This window comes from Pithys albifrons, chromosome 28, assembly GCF_047495875.1.
Source record: "Pithys albifrons albifrons isolate INPA30051 chromosome 28, PitAlb_v1, whole genome shotgun sequence".
In the NCBI taxonomy this organism is placed as follows: Eukaryota; Metazoa; Chordata; class Aves; order Passeriformes; family Thamnophilidae; genus Pithys; species Pithys albifrons.
In genome coordinates, this window is record NC_092485.1 from 3,269,026 (window position 1) to 3,289,978 (window position 20,953).

At 47.6% G+C, this 20,953-nt stretch overlaps 1 protein-coding gene across 6 annotated transcripts in view; it reads left to right on the forward strand.

The window, feature by feature from the left end:
- Window positions 1-219: 219 nt before the first annotated feature.
- KCND3 (potassium voltage-gated channel subfamily D member 3) overlaps window positions 220-20,953 on the forward strand; it is a 131,095-nt gene continuing 110,361 nt past the window's right edge. For 2 of the 6 annotated variants that reach the window (XM_071578534.1, XM_071578539.1), the window contains exons 1-2: window positions 1,615-1,934; window positions 5,750-6,934. In XM_071578534.1, the coding sequence (XP_071434635.1) occupies window positions 5,826-6,934 (1,109 nt within the window). In that variant the 5' untranslated portion in view covers window positions 1,615-1,934; window positions 5,750-5,825. Of the gene's footprint in view, window positions 451-818; window positions 877-1,017; window positions 1,123-1,614; window positions 1,935-5,749; window positions 6,935-20,953 lie in introns of those variants that run through there. The other 4 variants (XM_071578535.1, XM_071578536.1, XM_071578537.1 and 1 more) reach the window with 4 other exon arrangements.

The window sequence follows — 20,953 nt, forward strand, 5'->3', positions numbered from 1 at the left end:
ACCCCCTTGCCCTGCACACCCCTCCGCTCGGGGAACCTGCACCCTCACCCCCACCCCTGCCCAGCGCACCCCTCCATCCCTGGTGTCCCGCATCCTCAAGCCCCGTGCCCAGCGCATCCCTCCGCCCCTTGGTGTGCCGCGCACGGGCCGCGAGCTCGCTCCGGGTGACACCTGCCGGCGGCTCTGCGGGCGGGCGGGCGGGGACGCGGCCGTGTGCGGGAGAGCCCCCGCCGCCCCGCGCCCCCGCGCCGCGCTCCGGAGCTCCCCCCGCACACCCCTGGCCGCCGCCCCTCCGCCCGGAGCTCTCCGCGGGCGCGGTGCTGATCGCCGCTCTCCGGCGCTCTCCGCCCCGCGCCCGCGCATTCCGCGCATCCCCGCGCTCCGCTCCCGGCAGCCGCATGGCCGCGGAGGTTCTGGGCGGGCGGCCGCGGCCGGGAGCGCCCTGCGGAGGTGAGGAGGGTCCGCAGGGAGGGCGGCGGGGGAGAAAGGCACCGTCCCCGGGGGATGCGAGGGACATCAGTCCGGAGGGATGCGGGGGGCACCATTCCCGGGGGATGCAGGGAGCAGCGGCTCCGAGGGATGTGGGGACATCGTTCCCGAGGGATGCGGGGCACCGGTTCGGAGGGATGCGGGGGACATCGGCCCCGGGGCGGGGGCGCGGCGGCAGCCGGCGGAGGGGAGCGAGGGGCAGGCGCGGTGCCCCCGGCTGGCTCCCACCCCCGCGCCCCTCTCTGCCTCCCGCCCCTCGCCTCTGCCGCGATCCCGCCGCGTGGCCGCACCGCTCGCTCCAGCCCCTCGCTGCCGGCGATAAAGTGCGGTGTTGGGCTATGGGAGGAGGCGAGGCAATGGCGAGGCAGCAGAGCTCCGCTCGCTCGTGTATGTATTTGTCTTACTTTATGGAAGTCACCAACTATCGCTGCGGTGCATCAGTCAGCGCCGGGAGCTGCCCGGCAGAGCAGGGCAAGGCTGGCTCGCTCTGATTCGGGCTTAGAGTTATTTACTTAATGGAGAGTCGCCGGCAAACAGATAAATGAGAGAGGCTGCCAGGTGTCTGAGCGTGCCGAGTCCAACTTCTGACCGTGGATGAAAGAGGGATGCTGAGGTGGTGTGGAGACAGGACTGGTAAGAGCTGCCAAGGAGCAGGGCAAGCCAGAACAGCAGGACGAGGGGGAAAGGGGAAGGTGGTGGGAAGGCAGAGGGGACAAGCAGGAAAGGAGAGATCGGTTTAAATCTGAATTATTTCTTTTTGTTCCCGGATCTCCTGCCCTGGCTAGGGTGTTGGTTGTAGGTTTGTGATGCTGGAGGAATAGCTCATTTTCTTGTCCTGAAGGAACCTCTCCTGCATTGTCCGAGAGCCAGGGACACACAGGATGCTCCGGGAGGGACCCGTGAAGTTCATGCCATACTTTTCCCCCTTCATGCCCCCCTTGCCACTGCTGGCACATTAGCATGCAGGGTAGGCTCTGGTGTGTATTTAATGACTCCATTTGCCAGTGACTCTGTTAGCTCACACCGCCCTTCTCCAGCCGCGCTCCACAACCTGCCTCCCTGGACCAGCGGGTCCATTTCCCTGCCGCCGCCACCCCGGCGGACTCTCCGGGACCCGAGTGCCATTCCCAGCTGGATCAGGCAGCGAGGGCAAAGCTCCGAGAGGTCCTGGAAGGGGAGGGCGCAAAGCGAAGCGAGCTCAGGCGAGAGAGGCAGGGAGAGCCTCCGTCTCGGCAGTAATGAGGGAGAAGCTGTTTAGTCATCTCTCTATATATACTTTCACAATGATGATCACATTTACTGATTGCTTCTGACTGCATTTAGAGAGGGAGTCAAGAGGCAGGCAGCACAGTTCACCTTTTCTCCTGAGGAGTGACTGCTCCCCCTTCCTTCCAGTTCCCCAGATTTAGCCCTACTTTTGGGCGTCGAGTGGCTCTCCTTGCCAGGTAAGGCAGCGCTGCGAGCCGGCAAGATGGGGCTCTCCGGGCTCACGGGGAGGGAGGGAGGGGAGAAGTTTGCATGCATTTCTCCTAAGCCTGTTGCTTTTGCTCCTAAATCTCTCCGACAGGCTGAGGGAGTGAGTGTTTTGCAGAAAGTTTTATTTTCTGATGTGGTTGCAAAGAGAGAGGATGTGGGACTGACTGAGGATATCGAGTCTTGGCTGACATATTTTGCTTTAAAGCAAATGTCTCTTTGCTGCCTGAGCCTGACCCAGCAAGGACGGGAGAGGGAAGAAGGAATGATGTCAAGGCTCCTCACTCCCATTAGCAGTGTCTCATCAAAAAACTCACAGTATGTTTATAGGGCAGATTTCAAATCATCCCTGTTTGCTTCTAGAAAGGGAAACACTGAGATTTTTGGTTTGTTTCTGCTTTCCTGAGATGATAAAGAGAAAATTATTGCGTGGCATTTCCGTGGGAGCTACTGGGGTAAGAATCCACCCTCGATTTCTTGACCCTTTAGGTGAACAGACATAGCTGTTCTCTGAAGTTTTTCTCCAGAGCTTTCCTGACCTGCCATGCCTGTCAGGTTTTTGTTTCAATCTGGGATGAAGCCACAGTGCCCACCGAGTGGCTGCAGCACGGACGAACCGCAGGAGCCAGCGGTGCTCGGGAGGGACCCAGATGAGGTTGGAAGTCCTGGGAGGGGGACAGTTGGCTCAAACCTCAGCCTTTTCTATCAAATTGACTTGACCATTTCACTGTCCTCATAATTATCTCTAAAGAAAACAGATTCTTTCCCCTACAAATGCTGACTTGTTTAAATCAGGAGGCAAATTATTTTATTTCATCTACCCGGTCTTCTAAATGTCATCAGCAGGGTGCCAGTCTGCTGTTAACTAGTTCCTTTCAAATTACATGCAGAAATCATGGTAATTAAAATTAGAAATATGGGTAATAGCTAAATATAGGCTTGTTAGAATTAAAGTGTGTCTGTTTTCTATGTTAGCTGAAGAGACTCTGTGGACAGTAGAGTAGATTTTGAGTCCAGCCAATTTCTTTCCAGCCTAAACAGACAGGAGAGCAGTTACAAAACCCAGGCAGGCAGAAAAGGAGGATTCTTCCAACATTCTGTAGGTAAACTTGTTTCATCTTTTTTTTTTTAATTTAACTTAGAATGACAAATCCAGTCCTATCTCTCTCCTAGTTTTCTGTCTCACATTTTGGGGATGGGTGAAGTTCCAAGGACTCACAGACAAGGAAAAGGAAAATGTTTGTGATAGGAGATTTCATTACTGTCCTCCTTCTCACTCTTCAGAAAACTTACAGCCAAATAAGACTCTTTTTATTTTGGGGATTTTTTTTCATTTTATGGATTTAATGGGACTAATTCACTGCAACTTAGAAAACTAAGCTGTGTGTGCTCTGTTTTCCTAAGCAGCTGCATCTCTTGGTCCCAGAGAAATGGGAATTAAACCTTCACAGAAGAATTCCTTTCTCTTTGGCTTTAATATCCCCTCCATTTCATAGCCCAGATATTTATAGCTCCCCTACACATACTTCCAGCATAGAAGGACCCATTTTATCTTTAAAAATTGATTTAAAAATGTGTAAGTCACTTATGAGTTGCCATTGCTTTATTAGAACAATTATATGTGAAGTATTTATAGTGCCTGAGCAGCTAATGTAGGTAACCTGGAATCTACTACCAAAGTTATAAAAGTACAGGAGAGGTTTCTAATGCAGTTCCCTGGAGAAATCCAGGGAGATGAGGAGCCAGTGTGATGAAGCTGGTCAGGTCAGGTCACCCTACACCACCAAACAGTCTTGGTAGAAGGACTCTGTTGGTGTTAATTGAAATTAAAGAGCAGAAAAGACAAATTACCAGCAGGGAAAGGAGGAACAAGATACTTTATCTTGGTTTCTTGGTTATTTACCTGTATCTGGTGATAAATGAACAAAATAGCTCTTATTTTGCTGCCTCCTATTCTCAAGTGTTTCATAAGATTAAAAGATCCACCACTTCTGATAGAAGGCACCGGTCTGAGCCCACTGAGCCCTTGGGGATGCCCTTTCAGCTGAGGATGGGGCATCTTTTCAAAGTCAAGCAGAGAAAGTTTGTGGTGCTGTAAGAACCTGGTCCCCAGGGCTGCCAGTCTGGCACTGTTAATGCACTAAATTCCCTCTTTAGAGGAAAAGCAGTGCTTTGTAACACTGAACAATTCTTTAGGGGGAAATACTGTGGGATTCTTGCTCCAGTGCCACGTAGATAAGCAAAGTGTCTCCTCAGGATAAGAATCACTCTGGATTATTGTATGTTCCATAATTACAAAACCTCTTGCTCACACGAGGGATTGCAATTGTCCTTTAGACAGTAAAATTGCACAGAAAGATGCTCCCCATTAAGGTGATGAATGTTAATTTGCCCTAAAGAGGACGAGCATTTCTGTGAGCAGTTCAGTCATTTTCACCACAGATTGGTTCCATCATTTTTTATTCAGGGTTCTGATGGCCTGTTGAAATCAATAATGCTGCAGCCTTAGTGGCTGGAGTGGCAGCTTTCATATGATTTAAAAACTTTAGAGTAAAACTGTCTACAAAGATACAATTAAGCTTTGAGGGCCTGAGTCAGTGGAATCAATGGAATTTCCATTGATAAATTGACTTTTGATGGGCCTCCTAATGCATCTTACATGATAATGGCACCTTTCTTCAGACAATTTCATGGTAGAAATAGGAAAACATTAGGGAAATGAAAGTAAATGCAAGTTAAAACAAAAGTTAAAGACTGTTAAGAACTCTGACCAAAGATCAAAAAGGTAAAGAAAATACCTGGCCAGATCAGAACCACAAAAACCACTTGAACTTCAAAGGGATATTGGTTTCCAATGGCTGAGGGTCTGGACCACCTGGGGTATATTTCAGCTAAAAATCCAAGAGATCAGTGAGCATATTTAGTTTTAAACTAATAGTCATTCAGTTCTTCAGCTGAAGGATTTCTACCTCCATTAATCAGGAAAAAAGGAGGAGTTCCTGCTGGAAGGAAATTCTCCAGCTCTGGAGGCTTTCCTCGTTCCCATGTTCTTGTTACTCAGTGGCTTAATCCAGTTTTCACACCTGGGACTGCTGTTTGCTGTTGCTCAGGTGTTCTGAGCGATGTTTACCACAGAGCCAGAATTTTCCTCTTAGTGGAGGGTTCCAAACTCCCCAAGAGCAAAACCCCCCTCTAAATCAAAGAGAGCATCACAAAACTGCTGCTGAGGCCAGGCCTTGCATTAAAGGTGGAAGAAAAACCAGTGAAAAGGAGAGATTTTTCCCATTTCTTTTGACTGGAGGTGTTCTTAGTGCAAGATTCAGAACATTCTGAACTTGTTTGAGACAGGAAACACAGCTGAGCCCAGTCGAGGGTTTTCGTGGCACACAATTTCACGGGGTGAGCTGCAAGCTGATTCCACTGGAGTTCCCAGCTCTTTCTTGACAGCTGTAGTTAAACTGATGAGCACATGAGTCTTACACCTGGGGAATTATGGATTAGTCTTGTTTGTGAGGAAGCAAATATAAATTACCGTGTTTATGCTACTTTTAAAATGCTTTTAATGAGGAATCATTTGCTATTCAAAATTTCAGTCTGTAATAATGCCATAACCTCGCTGAGCTGATTATCATGTGCCTTGTTTAACATCCTTCTTCAACTGGGAGGTGAAGGGGAGCCAGTTATTTTCAATTCCTGTGTCTGTGCTGATACCAAACTCTTGAATACAACAGGGCAAGACACCCCCTGCTTGACTGTGTGCTGTGTTCTGTTTTGCTCTGTGTTTTAGATGGGACTGATCTGACTTCCAGCAGGTCTCAGGAGCATCCTAATTACCCTCTCCAGTGACAAGGCCTGGGGTCATCATGGCAGCAGGAGTAGCAGCGTGGTTGCCCTTTGCCAGGGCGGCTGCCATAGGATGGATGCCAGTGGCCAACTGCCCTATGCCACTGGCTCCAACAGAGAAAAACAAGAGGCAGGATGAGCTGATCATTCTCAATGTGAGTGGCAGGCGATTCCAGACCTGGAGGACTACACTGGAGAGATACCCGGACACTCTCCTGGGCAGCACCGAGAAGGAGTTCTTCTTCAACGAGGACACCAAGGAGTACTTCTTTGACCGGGACCCCGAGGTCTTCAGGTGCATCTTAAATTTTTATAGAACTGGCAAGCTGCACTACCCCAGGTATGAGTGCATCTCTGCCTACGACGAAGAGCTCGCCTTCTACGGGATCCTGCCTGAAATCATCGGGGACTGCTGCTACGAAGAGTACAAGGACAGGAAGCGGGAAAACGCCGAGCGGCTGATGGACGACAATGACTCGGAGAACAACCAGGAAGGCTCCATGCCATCCCTGAGCTTCCGGCAGACCATGTGGCGAGCCTTCGAGAACCCCCACACCAGCACCTTAGCCTTAGTCTTTTACTACGTCACCGGTTTCTTTATCGCCGTCTCTGTGATCACCAACGTGGTGGAAACTGTCCCCTGTGGCACAGTGCCCGGGAACAAGGAGCTCCCGTGTGGGGAGAGATATGCCGTGGCTTTCTTTTGCCTGGACACGGCTTGTGTGATGATTTTCACCGTCGAGTACCTGTTGAGACTCTTTGCCGCGCCGAGTCGCTACAGGTTCATCCGCAGCGTCATGAGCATCATCGACGTGGTGGCCATCATGCCCTACTACATCGGCCTGGTGATGACCAACAACGAGGATGTCAGCGGGGCCTTCGTGACGCTGAGGGTTTTTAGGGTTTTCAGGATTTTCAAGTTCTCCCGCCATTCCCAAGGCCTGAGAATCTTGGGCTACACTTTGAAGAGCTGTGCCTCCGAGCTTGGCTTTCTCCTCTTTTCCCTCACTATGGCAATCATCATCTTTGCAACTGTGATGTTTTATGCAGAGAAAGGGTCCTCGGCGAGCAAATTCACCAGTATTCCTGCTTCCTTTTGGTACACTATTGTAACCATGACAACACTGGGGTGAGTAGTACTTTTCCTTTCCCTGAGCAGCAGGCGGGCATGTACGGGGAGCTCGACTTCAGCTACTCCTCAGCATTTTCCTGGGTGCCTGTTTGCAAAGAGGATGGAAGTGTTGAGGGCTTGATTGTTCTTTGCCTTACAACTTCTGCAATTTCTGTGAAGTTGTACAAAACAGAAAAAGCGCTTCCACCCACCTGACAAATGCTTGGCACGACAGTAAATGAGTGCAGGAGGAGCAAGGCGGTGGAGTAGCAGGTCCTGATTGGCACTCCTTCTGCAGGAGAGAAAAGTTGACTCGAGTGCAAGGGAGCTGGCAGAGAGAGCTGCTGGTTGTTTCCTGACACTCACTCGAGCCATAGGTTTGGTTTTACACAAAGCTGCTGATGTGTATGTTGTGTCTCTCTGCGATGCTGGTCGATGTGTCTTCTCTTGGCATGTCAGGAACTCCAGATCTGCTGAATTCAAGTGGAGGTTGTGGGTCAGAGTGCTGAAAACATGCAGAGAGTGCCAGGGCATGATCTGTTTTCTGCTTCATTGAGCAGGATGTGGGTTTCTTGTGTTGTGTGTGCAGTTGTGAGTTTGAAAACTGGGTGTGCTGTGGTTGTTGCAGGAGGATTCCAAACATTCCCATGGGCAGGTACAAAGATAATGAAATCAAAGCAAGGGGAATGTAGCCTGGAGGGCACATTTCCCCCTTATATTTCATTTCTGTCTTACAGATGTTTCTACTGAGATTATAGATTTGTGCTTCTGCTGCTCTGAACTAAAACCTTTGTAAGCAGAAAGGCCAAGCCTTCACCCTGGCCACGTTATGTAAAAAAAAGTGGGCATTGCAGGCTGCTGCTTTGGGCAGTCACAAAGCTGTGATCAAGTGCAGTCTCTTCAATATACTCACTTTAGAGTTACTTTGCAAAGAGTTTTCCCACTGGAGGGTTCACACAGTTTTAATATTCAGATGTAGACAATTCTTGTTCTTGTAATACAGTGACCACTTTTTCTCTAAACTGCTTTTGATTTTAAACACTTCTCTGTGCCTATTACACATGAGCAGGCTCACTGTAGCACTTTTAAATTATTAAAATCATAATTCAGCTGTCAGAAAGGCACCAAATCTGGGCATGTGACAACTGAAAGTCTGAATCTGTTCATTAAGTGCAAATGTAGAACCTGTTTGTCATAGTCACCTAAAAACCTCTTATTTCTCCTTTTTAATATCCAAGCAAAATTTGCAAGTTTATGGCAAAAGCTGCTCTTCATTCTGGGAAATTCAGCACTTAGAAATCAAAGATGGGCTTTGCAGCCCAGCACTCCCCACCCTCTGGTTCGGCTTTCCATATTCTCACTGGTCCATACTGGTCAGTTCTCACCCCTTTGAGCAGCTTCAGAGGGACACCTGCCCTGGATGGTTTCTTCATGAGTCCTCTGCACAAGGGGAAATGCATGAAAATACAGTTCTATTCTTGGGTTTCTATTTAATAATGATCACACCCACCTTTCTATCCACACATGCCTGTGCCCATTCACACTTTTCCTGTTATATCTTTGTGACAGGAGGGCTGAGGTCAAGGGGACACTCTGTGTTGGTTGGGAACAAACCCAACACATGCAGAATGTGCTGGACTGCAGCTGAATCTCTGCTCCTGTCAGGGCAGTGGCTCAGTTTTGTTCTCTTTCCCTCCCTTTCTGAATGTGCAGATAGACAAACCAAAGTGCTCCCAAGGACCTTAAAGTGCTCTCAATCTGTTGTAATCACAGAAATTATAGATAAATGAGTGCTTTAAATGAGTTGACATGGATTTAAGAAATCAGACATTCAAACACAGCTTGGTAAAAATTCATTGGGAAGGGACTTATAAGATGCTGTCGAAGTCTTACAGCTTAATTCTCTGGTATTTGAGATTTTTTTTCAGGATTTTAATTCAAATATGTGTCTGTAGCAAATAGTCCATTAGCTGAACTTAGTGTTGTATCACAGATTTACAAGAAACTGAGAAACCTCCTTAAGAGCAGCCCCTGAGGAGCCTCTGTGCACATGGACAACACCCATCTGCCCACGACCACACTCAGCAGCCCCCTGTGCTTCTTTATCCAGGCACCCAAAGCAAAATACCCTCCCAAAACCTGGGCTAGAAAGAGGATTTGAAACTATGAGCCACAGAAACCTGATTGCTGCCAGACCAGCTCCACAGAGCCCCATCTGGACCTCCCTGAAGAGGCATTTTTGGAGCTGGTCAGGACTACGGTGGGGTCCCAGCACTGGTGGAACGAGGCACTGGCTGTGCCACAACTCTCACCCACCGTTGGGTATCGCAGGACTGAAATTCATGACCTCTGGAAGCAAAACCTTTGTCATTTCCACCTCCCTTAGTCCCACCATGTGGGGTGGGTGGTTGACCCTCCTGAAGGAATTAACCCCCCACCAGGGTTAACCCTCCTGACCCCTTCATTTCCCCAAAAATCCTTTCAGTTTCAAAACCTTTGTCATTTCCACCTCCCTTAGTCCCACCATGTGGGGTGGGTGGTTGACTCTCCTGAAGGAATTAACCCCCCACCAGGGTTAACCCTCCTGACCCCTTCATTTCCCCCAAAATCCTTTCAGTTTCAACAAACTGGCACTTTTAGGCAATATTTCATATACATCTCTCTTCAGAAGTCATTTCAATATGTTTGGAAGGATCTTGTTACTAATGAGAGTCCTGGCAATTCCTATTGCACAGATGTTGCCAAAAATGCAGCCAAGGTCTCTAACGTGTTCCTAATCCTTCAGACTTTGCCTGCTTAGTGCTTGTCAGTTCAGTGCTTGCATTTCAGCAACACTCAGAGCTTTTATCACTATCTTAAATATCTTCTGCCTTTTGCCTTTAATAATTCAACCAGCATTTGAAACAAGATATTATAAAGCACAAAGGTTTTTAACTCAAAACTCTGCATACATATATTTATTTTTTATTGTCAACACAGATACATTTAAGCCCAAATAGGTGAATATTTCCCTGACAGTGGAATCCAACCATTCCTTTGACAAAGTGATTTGGAATATACAGGATATCTTTTCCTATGCTATTAAGACATTTAAAAATTAGCTGCATTTATGTAAAATGGAAAGTTTAGTTGCAACAAATACACAAGGTTAGGAGGAGGAAACCAATAACTCTCCCACTCTGCACCAGCTACTGCTCCAGTTTCCTAAGTATCTTTAGGATACAATCGAATTTCCAGACTGACCCATAAATAAGGAGCAATAACAATGCATTTCTTCTGGGAGGTGAAGCACTGCATCAATAAATAACTGCTGGTTTGGGTGGAGTCACTATGCAAATCAGTTTAGAGAAATCCAGGGTGTTGTGCAAGCTCCTTAGGAAGTTAACAACCCAAGGAGACAGGTACAAGGCTCTTTCTGGAATGGGAAACAAAGCAGAGGAATTAAATTATACTGACCCTGCATCTCTGATCCCTCTGCTGTGCTCATGCTTTAACAGAGGCTGGTTTTAATTTAGCACGATTTAAATTTTGCTCAGGAGGTTTTATAATGAAAGCCTTATTCTTGGGTGCATCTTAAATCAATCTGAATTACTGAAACAACTATTCGAAATTAATTCAAAACCAGCTCTCCAATTCATGCAGAAACATTTCCCTCAAGAGGCCAACAGCTGTCCATCCTCTCCAAAGCACCAGGACAATAACAGCACTGGCTTTGCCAGGTCCCCACTGTGTCCTGCAGGAGGGTTTGACCCCCAGGATCCCCATCTCAGGGGGAAGGGCACAGTGCTGGTCCCATCCCTCCATTCATGGCCCTGCCCTGGGTTTTAGTCAACTTGATAGTTTTACATCTGTATAGAAATGGTTTAATTATAGTAAATCTGGTTACCTTGTTACCAGCATGTTGGTTTTCATAGAATCACAGAATGGTTTGGGTTGGAAGGGATCTTAAAGATGACCTTGTTCCAGCCTCTGCCGTGGGCAGAGACACATTCCACTAGCCCAGGTTGCTCAAATCCCCATTCAATATTCAGTTTTATTGACTTTTAAAGAGTGACATGGATGGGGCAGCCTCGTGTCCCACTGCTGCCCCTCTGTGTGCCCCCAAACACAGCGGTGGGACAAGACCTCTCCCACACCACTAAGCCCCGTGCCAGTTTTGCCCAGAACACATGTTTTTCTAAGCTTTTTATAGCTGTTTTCATTTCACCTGACAGGAGCAGTACGTTTCAGACTCCTGGGCAGTGTCTGTGCAGCATAGGCAGCAAATTGTAGCTGTGAAAACCTGAGTGCCACGTCTACCTGCACATCCCTGGGCATGGAGAGGCTCCTGGGGGCCCCTCTGGGCATCACAGCCTGGGCATCACTGTGCCCCAGGCAGGGGTGTAGAAGCCCAGAAGGGTTTGGGTTGGAAGGGACATTAAAACTCATCCCATTCCATGGGCAGGGGCACCTTCCACCAGCCCAGGTTGCTCCAAGCTCTGTCCAGCCCGGCCTTGGACACTTCCAGGGATGGGGCAGCCACAGCTTCTCTGGGAAAACTGTGCCAGGGCCTGCCCACCCTCGCAGGGAAGAATTTCTTCCTAATATCTCACCTAAATCTACTCTCTGTCAGTTTGAAGCCATCCCCCCTTGTCCTGTCTCTCCAGGCCCTGGTAAAAAGTCCCTCTCCAGCTCTCTGGGAGCCTCTTTGGCTACTGAAAGGTGGTATAAGGAGGGAATATCCATGGAGGGAATCATTACTGAGATCTTTTTGATCATTTGTGTCAAGAAACCAGCAAAAATGCAGAGCAAGAGACAGAGATTGATGATGGATTTTGTTCTGGTTTGAGCTTTGGGATACACTGTGTGGTTTTCTGTTGCCTATTGAAGGCTGAGCTCCCACAGCTCAGCGCCCTCAGGGTGGTCCTTGGAGAATCCATCTCTGTCTCCCTCACCATTTGCAAGAACACAATGGTTTGGAGAACACCACCCCCCTTTCAGAGCCAGCTGCACTGGTCAATGAGTTTGAAAGACACACATCAGTGCACTTGGACAACACAGTCCTATCTGTATAATTCATTTAAGGAACCAGGTTAATGGTAGAAAGTCAATAAAACAGCCATGCTGGCCTGGTTCTGTCAACAGCCTGATCTGGAGCAAGAGCTGAAATTTCTTAGAGGTTTCATTAGCTGAGTGTGTAGAGCAGGGATTTGGGGGTAGGGTCTGGTTTGGTTTGTCTTGGCTCAATCTCCTTCTGTAAAATGCATATCAGAGAGAACACGAGCCTGAGCAACCCCTCTGAGAGAAACCCTGTGCTCTGTTTGGCTTATTTCTGGGCTTTTTTTTTTTTTCTTGGTGTTCAGTCACAAACAAGGGGATGAAATTTAAGCAGCAAAACAGCACGTGAGAGCCTCTCTGGCAAAGTGCTGACAGCTGGGCTGGCACCAACGCGCCCAACCCTGGGCACGTTTCAGCAAACGCTGCCAGGTGCTGTGCCAACAGAGCCGATTCCTCCACAGCAGAACCACTCAGGCTGGTAGTAACCTTCATTCACCCTCCTCCATGCAAACTCAGAGGAGCTTGGAGAGTAAGGAACATCATAAATCATCTCTGGAGCGCTGCCATTCCCAGCTCCTGTGGAAAGATTGTTGTTTGGCCCTGGAATCATATTGTGCTCGTCAGTACTTCTGTTACTGGTACTAAAGTGAATCAGGAAAACTGCTGGAGGAGAAAGGCTGCTTTGCATATTTAACTTGGATGGGAAGGAAGATGGATGAGAGGTGGGATGTTTCCTTTGTGGAGCAGGGAGCTGGGATTTCATCACTCTCACCATTTCCCACACAGTCAACAATTCTCATATCCACAGGCCAAGGAACTGCTTGAGTTCAATACACAGAAAGTCCAATCAAACAAGGAATTGATGGAGCTCCACAAAGAAACCATTTCCTTGAGCTTTCACTCTCTTGACTCCAGCTTCATCTTGTATGGAACGTGTATCAATTTTCTTCTCTAATGGATTTACAGATATTGTGTGCAAAATGTCTTTGTATCAGAAACTACAGATGGAACCTTTTCCCTTCACAATCTCGATATAAATCTCAGACAAGCATCTCATTTTGGAGCTATTTGTATTCACCAGAATCCCAGATGTATTAAAATACCTTTATTCATTCTCAGAGCAAGTTGAATTTACTGTTTAGGTTTTTTTTTATTCTCTTTAAAAAAAAAATAATCCATCCTTATGCTTTTTGTGGCTTTGGGTATTTGCAACGATTGCACGTATGTGCAAACACACCATTTTTAATGTGCAAGACAAAATAAGTTGCCTTTAGGGTAACTCGTTGTGTGAGGAGTGAATGATTTTGAATAAGGCCAAGAAATGGTGCTGACTAAAATTGTAACGTGACTGCTAAATTTACCAGTGGAATTCTTGGCAGAGACACATCTATAGCAACTGATGTACAGATTTTTTCCGAGCTCCTCTTTCTTTTTTTTCCCCCTTTTCTTTCTAGCCTGCAACACAGTAAGTGCCTGAGCAATACAGATTAAAGATAACATTGTATTTTCATTGGAGATGAAGGGAAGTGATTGGCGTGCTGGATCTGAGCTATTTTTAGGCTCATAAAATGATAATTTCATAACAGTGCTGACCCAGTAAAAGTAATCAGTTTACAGACATCAGCTGAAAATAAGGGACAGAGTAGCCACTGCCAGTCGGAAAGCAGGGATGGAAGAAGAGAAGTTAAAGGCCCTGCAACAAATTAGGCAAAACTAATTACATCTCTTAGCTGATTACAGCCCAGCAGTGGTAAAGGGAGAGGAGCATGGGGAGTTTCTGAGGGATCTGAGTCTCTGCAGCCCCTCTGGCCAGAGCTTCATCCTGCCAACACCCATCCTCATCCTCACAGTGACATCTGTGCATCACATCCAGATCTGCTCACTTGGATTTAGCTCGGGGCACCCACCATGACATCAAACTCCCACTCCATTGTGATATTAGGGAAATAACAGGAGACATTTTTATTGCCATTTCTTAAGGGATCTGTGCATTCAGGAGCGTGTAGTGACAGGACAAGGGCGACTGACTTCAGAATGCAGGACAGACAGTTTAGATTGGATATTGGGAAGAAATCCTTCCCTGTGCTGGTGGGCAGGCACTGGCATGGGTTGCCCAGAGAAGCTGTGGCTGCCCCATCCCTGGGAGTGTCCGTGGTCAGGTTGGACAGGGCTCTGAACAACCTGGGCTGGTGGGAGGTGTCCCTGCCCACGGCAGGGGGTGGAAGGGGATGAGCTTTAAGGTCCCTTCCAATCCAAACCATCCTGAGCAGCTGAGGCCAGAATGTCAGAACACCAGTGACCAAACCCAGGCTGTGTCCCAGGCACGGTAATGCAAACACCTTATTGAGAATAAAAGCTACAAAACAGTGTTAGATAAGCAGAGAAACTTTATCTCAGCACCAACCAGCGTTTTCCCTGCCACCCACCACACTCTGCCCTCGGGTACCAAAGCACCCCTGAGCCTGTGCTTCCAGGGGAAGTGATGCCCAGTCTGTGTTTAACACAGGGAGTGCCTCCCTGCCCTTCACCCCTGTCCTGCAGAGCTCACAGGGATGGCACTGCCAGGGGGAGTTACCAGAGGAGCAGCAGATTTATGTATTTTTAATGCAGCACAAGTCTCAGCAACGGCGATATCTGGATGAGCAGCTGGTTTTTGCACTGCTCATGGACTTGCCCTGGCAAAGTGCAGGCAGAGGACCTGTGGTCACCCCCAAGCACCTCTCAAGGCTCACCCAAGGGTGCTGGCAGAGATACCCCCAGTGAGCATCACGACTCAGTGAAGTCAAAAAAGAAAAGAGCTGCAATTCGGTCATTTACCCGTCGCCTCCCACTCTCTCTGCTTCAACACCCAGCACAGACATTCTTTTCTGTCAAATTCCATCACAACTACTGTGAAGTTCTTAATATTTTCCTTCAGAGATGGCAGATTAATGACTGTTTTTCCTGCAGACCAGAAGACAGGCAGGTTTCAGCTGAGCTCTGCCTTCTCCTGGACAGGCAGCGCCTGCAGAAACAGATTGTGCCCATTTAACTATTTACCACTGCTACATTAGAACACATTCAAGGGCTGTAATTCACCCCTTAAAATTACAAGTAAAGTGTGGAAGAGTTATTTTAAAATCAATATCTAACAGAATGCCATTGTTCCAACATTAAAACCTGCTGGGAAATTACTAGGAGGCATGTGGCAAGTCAAATCACTGCCTGCCAGAGGAGGAAACAATTCATTACTCCTTTAAAAGGTGCAAGTCTTTGCTGGCTTTTCATTCCTCTTTACAGCCTCAGAAATGACGCTGGAGCATCTGGCTCTTTCTTTCCCTCATTCTTTCATGATTTCACCCTTTTGTTCTGCTTTTACATTGTGGACTTTTTCTCCCTTCCCACACGGGGCCGTGAGGGGTGTTTGGGGCTGGGGGCAAGCGAGGGCATTGCCAGTGCTGTCACTCCTGATGCAGAGTGGCAATGGCGTGGATGAATTCTCTCTCACCTCTAAAAGCATCTGCAGCCACCAAGAGCCAGAGAAGAGCGATGGGCAGCCCCTCAAAGCCCCTTCCCCGCCCGGCTCCGAGAGCCACGGCCCGGGGCAGCCCTGCTGCTTTCATCTCAGCCTGCCATCTGCAGCAAAATTAAAACACAGAGCAGCTTTAGCTTTTTGCCTCCAGGACTCGGTGAAATTTGGCTGATGTGCATCCCCAGAAAGCCCTTGAGGAGGGTTTCTAAAGAGAATAGTCCTGTGCAGTGAGGCTGCGAGCCCCTGAAAGCTGAGCTTGCAGAGGTCTCAGTGGATCTGTACTGTGGAGCCTCCTAATAAAAAGGCCAAATAATTCAAATAATAAAGGCCAAATAAAAATAACAAAGGCCAAATAATTCAAGGCCAAATACTCATGTAGGGAAGCAGCTGCTTGTACTGAATATGCACCACCCTGGGGTTTGCTGAACCCCCCTATGGCAGCAGGAACACCCTGGCACTCCCAAACCTCCCCAGCCCACCCCATCAAATCTGCTGGGTTCACTTTTGACAGCTCCTGTTAATCCAGTAACATATTCACAACCCTGTCAAGCACTCTGAGCTTTTTAATATGGGTAATTATTTGTCATGTAGTCATTGCTTTATTCTTTCTGTCCATGTGACTCCACTTTGCCATCTAAAAGTCACAAACTGCTGCTGGTTTTCTCATCTTGCCTGTAGAACCCAGGGTTTCACATCAGATGTGAAAACAGCAGATGATAAAATCTTGAGTCACTTTCAGCCTTTAATATGCAAATGCAAATCCTTGATAACAACATTTCACCCCACACCAACACAGCCTCTTTTCTTCTCTGTACTAAGGAGAACAATCCTTACTATTATTTAATTCTGCTTATTTTCTCACGTAGGTAGAATCCTAGAATTACAGAAAGGTTTGGGTTGGAAGGGAGCTTAAAGATCACACAATGCCACCCCCTGCCATGGGCAGGGACAACTCCCACCAGCCCAGGTTGCTCCAAGCCCTGTCCAACCTGGCCTGGGACACTTCCAGGGATGGGGCCACAATCCTCAATTCCATGTCTGTGTGCTCCACACACATTTTGGGGTGTAATTTGGAGACATGTGCACACTCTTCTCTTTATTTGTATGATCAGGAGCACAAGGGAACCATCCTCCTTAAACATTAATTACAGTCACTATGGTAAGAACAAAAATAGCACTTTATTTTTCAATGGAAAAGGATAATACAAGCCAGCTCTTCCCACAGCCTAATGCTGGGCAGAAGTAAGCTGTCTTCAAAAGGAAAGCTAAAGGCAGAGAAAGCTGCTCTGAGCTGCTTTCTCCTGCAGTCCATCGACTTAGGTGGGAGCAGGAATGCTCTGTGGAAGCAAACTCAGCCATCCTGTCCCTGCTGCAGTTTGCCTCACAGTGCAGAGAGGCTGCAGAGCATGTGGGCTGAATCCCTCCTGCCTCAAACACCACTTCAGGAATACATTTCAATACATTTCCAATCACTGTCCAGACCAGGACCAGTCTGAAATGAGCCCCTCCAAGGTTTGTGCAGTGGGTGCCTGTCCTCTGCTCCAGCTGAGCTGCACCACCTGCCAGTGCAGACACAAACTTCTCCTTTCCCTGTGACTGATTTCAAAACCCATTCTCAATTATAACCCTGGCTTAGTGGATTTTTGATGTTTACATCATTTCTTGAGCTCTGTCATCAATATTAATCTGAGGAAAGCTCCAGTTGTTTCTCTCTGCCTCTTCTGAGGGAAGATGAGAACAGGCTGTTGTCAACGTAACAGGCTCTGACACCTCCGTTACTCCACTGCATGAGAGCCTTTTTCTAGTAATCAGTGTCTGAAATGAGTAGAAACAAGGCTTAAATTTACCACTTTGAGCATGAATCAATGAAGCATTATTGCCAACACACATCCTTCACTGTCACACATCTCAGTTGTGCTCTTGGTTCAGGAAGATTTAAAACCCCGTCTCCCACCCCGTCTTTGCACCTGAGACACCCTTTTCATCAACCTCACTCTCTGATCTCTGCATAATTAACCAAAATACCAAATTCCCAGCTTCTGCCATGCCTGTGTGTGCTTTAAACCTTCCCCCAAGACCCCACTAGATTGTGTACAGATGGGCAATCACGGTCAGCTCGCAGGAGGCAATCACAACTTCTACTTGGTGCCTCTTTCGTTTTCCTGCCTACTTACATCTGCCCAACCGTCTGTTCATCAATCCAGGGAGCATCCAGCACGGAATGGGAGGAGCCCTACTGAGTCAGACACTCTGCTTCAGTTCATGAAATGAGCTGGCATGATATTCAAGCCTTGGCAAGCTCAATGCAAAAGACTTCAGCATTTTGGGGGGTATTTTTCTGCTCCAGAGGAATAGCAGGGTAGATTAAAGAACAGAAACAGCCATTCAGCAGAACAGCTGTTGAATGAAAACATGTAAAATAGATGAAATTAGGGAGAAGTCATCCCTCTTGCTGAGGGTCAGAACGAGCAGTAAGCTGGGCTGGAGGGATACAAGATTCTGGGCTGCAGAGGGCTGAGCAGGATGAATTCCACAACTAATGAGCTTAGTGAATAAGCTCATTACCTAATGAGCTCTATTGAACAAGCTTGAATTTCTGCCTAGGGAGAGCCCTTGGAGTAGATCAAACACAGGTAAACAGCCCCATCAGTTTACACACAGAAGAGACAGCTGAAGCTTAGGAGAGACCTCAGGGTCATGGACAGATGCTTTCCCCAAGGTGTGGATGTCAGGATGGAGCAGGAGAGCAACAAAGAGCAGAGGCTCTTCTCCAGTTTTGTCCTTTCTTCACAAATTCTGATTCAAAGGAAGATGCACCAACATGACTTGTCAACACAGACATGTCCTGATAACTTTCCTTTACCATTAACAACTGACTGTTCTCCACCTACAACACCACAGAGCTGGAGCAGGAAACCTCCAGAGGCCCTTTCTGACCACAATTATTCTCTGATTGTATCAACAAATGCTCCTGAAATGGTTCCTCTCTGTGAATCTCCATCTGAAACCCCAACCTTGCGTTGGTGCCTGGGAAGGTTTGTCAGAGCAGATGCCAAGTTAGAGGGTTTGGAAAAGTCCCAAAGGAAATCTCACATCCACACTTTCTTGTGGATCATTTATTACCCAGAAAGGTGGGAGTCTTGAAGAAAGTCCACAAGGAATGGTCCATCATACCCACGTGCTGTTTAGCCCAGTTTCCAATTCTCTTGGCTTGGAAGTGAAAGGAGAAAATGAGATTTCAGAAGAGGAGAATAGATCTACAGATAAAGTCTTAATTTTGACTCCTACATAGCAACATTTGCATTTATTTTTACCATTTTTTTTCTTGGATTTTCAGCAGATACTGAAGTATTTTCTTAAACTATTCAGTTCCTATAGTTGTACCCCTCTAAAACACTGGCAGTGTCCATGATTTGTCTCTTATCTAAGCAGAGCTAAAAAGCACTGGAAGAAGAAAAGAGAAGGAAAATATCTGAACTTTATGGTAAAATAGAACAGCTAATTTGGTGAGAGATAAAGACTCTCAGTAGCAAACTGGTGTTCAGCCTTTAAAAATATATAGATTGAAACCTCAAGTGCACATCCCAGGGTAAACAAACACGCAGGCAGCTCTCTTGTATGTGTCAGGATATATTCACATGATTGCAGCAGGAAAGTCTGGCACCAAATGTACTGTGAACTGAAACTGAATTTCAGCAGCTTTTATGATTCATTTTTTTGTCAGAAACAAAGGCTGCACTGGAGCTGCCTCGTTAGTCCTGTCCTGGGGTGGGGGCAGTAAACCCCTCTGCTCAGGCAAGGCTGTGGCTGTGGATGCCCTTCCAGGATGGATTTACTGGCAGCTTGGGCACCCCCCCTTGCAATTTCATTATGTAAATAATTTTTAATGGTTCTGCCCACTCTGATCACAGTGTGGATGGGGAGTAACTCCATTACAGCCAGTGAGTCACACCAGTGAAAAACAAGTGTTGCTGGCAGCTAAACTGGGCTCTGTGGGATGGAAGAGGTCGGGGTGGAATTTGGGAGACTCATTATGCACTATTTGTACGGGAAAGTTGTTGTGGCAAGAGATGCCTCCTGGTGTGAGGTCCTCCACAGAGCCCATCTCACCATTCCTGGGTACCCTTGGACCCCTGGGGGGACTGTTGATCTCCAGCTCTCTGGATCAGCTGCACTGTAGTTAAGGCACTGAAGCAAAGTGTTGGATGGAATTTCTGTGCCATTGATAACTGCTTCCCTGGCAATATCCAAACAGAGTGGGCAGGCAGCACTGAACTGTACAATAAATGAAATCCACCCATTAAATCATCACAAAGGGAGGGAAATGGCATTTATCTGAACATCCCTGGATGTCAGGGTGCTTTGTTTGCAAGGTGGAATGCTCATGATGAAAACAAGGGGTGACTAAAAGCGAGTCAGACAAGGGGTTTAGAGAATCACAGAATCCTGAGTTGGAGGAGACCCACAAGGATCATCAAGTTCAACTCCTAGCCCTGTACAGGACACCCCAAGAATCCCCCCATGTGTGATTTCTGGGATTTGGTAGGAAATGAGCAGAGATAATGCACCCTGCACTTGGAGCAGCGATTTCAGAGGATGTGCAAGCAAAGAGACAAATGAAACCAGCCCCGTGGAGACAGACACATGGACACTGCACAGCTGCTGGGCAGCAACAGCACCTTGGCTGAGCTTGGGTTACAGCATCAGACAGCTACACACAAGTGAGTGCCAACAGTATTAGTGCAGCCGAGGAAGAAAAAGGAGCTATCTGACAGTGCTAGTGGAGGATCTCCAAAAAGCAGTGGGCAGGCAGCTTCCCTATGCCTTGATGTGTCCCATTTGACTGATTGCTCTCAGCCTGTGCTCCAGCTTATTGCTGGATTGCACAGAGAGATCCACCTCTTTCTCCAAAGGTTGGCATCACATTTGACAGAGAATACCATAAAACATGTTGTAGAAGAAGGATGTCTTGTGTCCTGCATTTCTGGACAGAGTTTCTCCCTCATGAGCTGTCACAGTGGCTTAGTGTAATGGGCTTCTGAAGGCCAGCCCTGACTGCCAAGGTGAAGGGGTTTCACACAGCTCTGACCATTTCCCTCACCCAGTCTTACCATCTAGGAAAGAGATAAATTCAGATGCAACAACATCTTTGCTTCTGTGCCAGCTCTGGCTGTGACTCAGGACACAGAAACTCCATGTGAACAAGGCAGAGTGATGAGAACTTTGTGCTTCCCACAGCAACCTTTGGCAGGGGTTTGGGAAGGGCCTGAAGAACATTTAGGAAGAAATTCTTCTCTGTGAGACCCTGGCACAGGTTGCCCAGAGAAGCTGTGGCTGCTCCATCCCTGGAAGTGTCCAAGGCCAGGCTGGACAGGGCTTGGAGCAACCCGGGCTAGGGGAAGGTGTCCCTGCCTGTGGCAGAAGAATCAGAATGAGATGATGTTTAAGGCCACTTCCAACCAAAACCATTCTATGAATCTCCAGCTCTC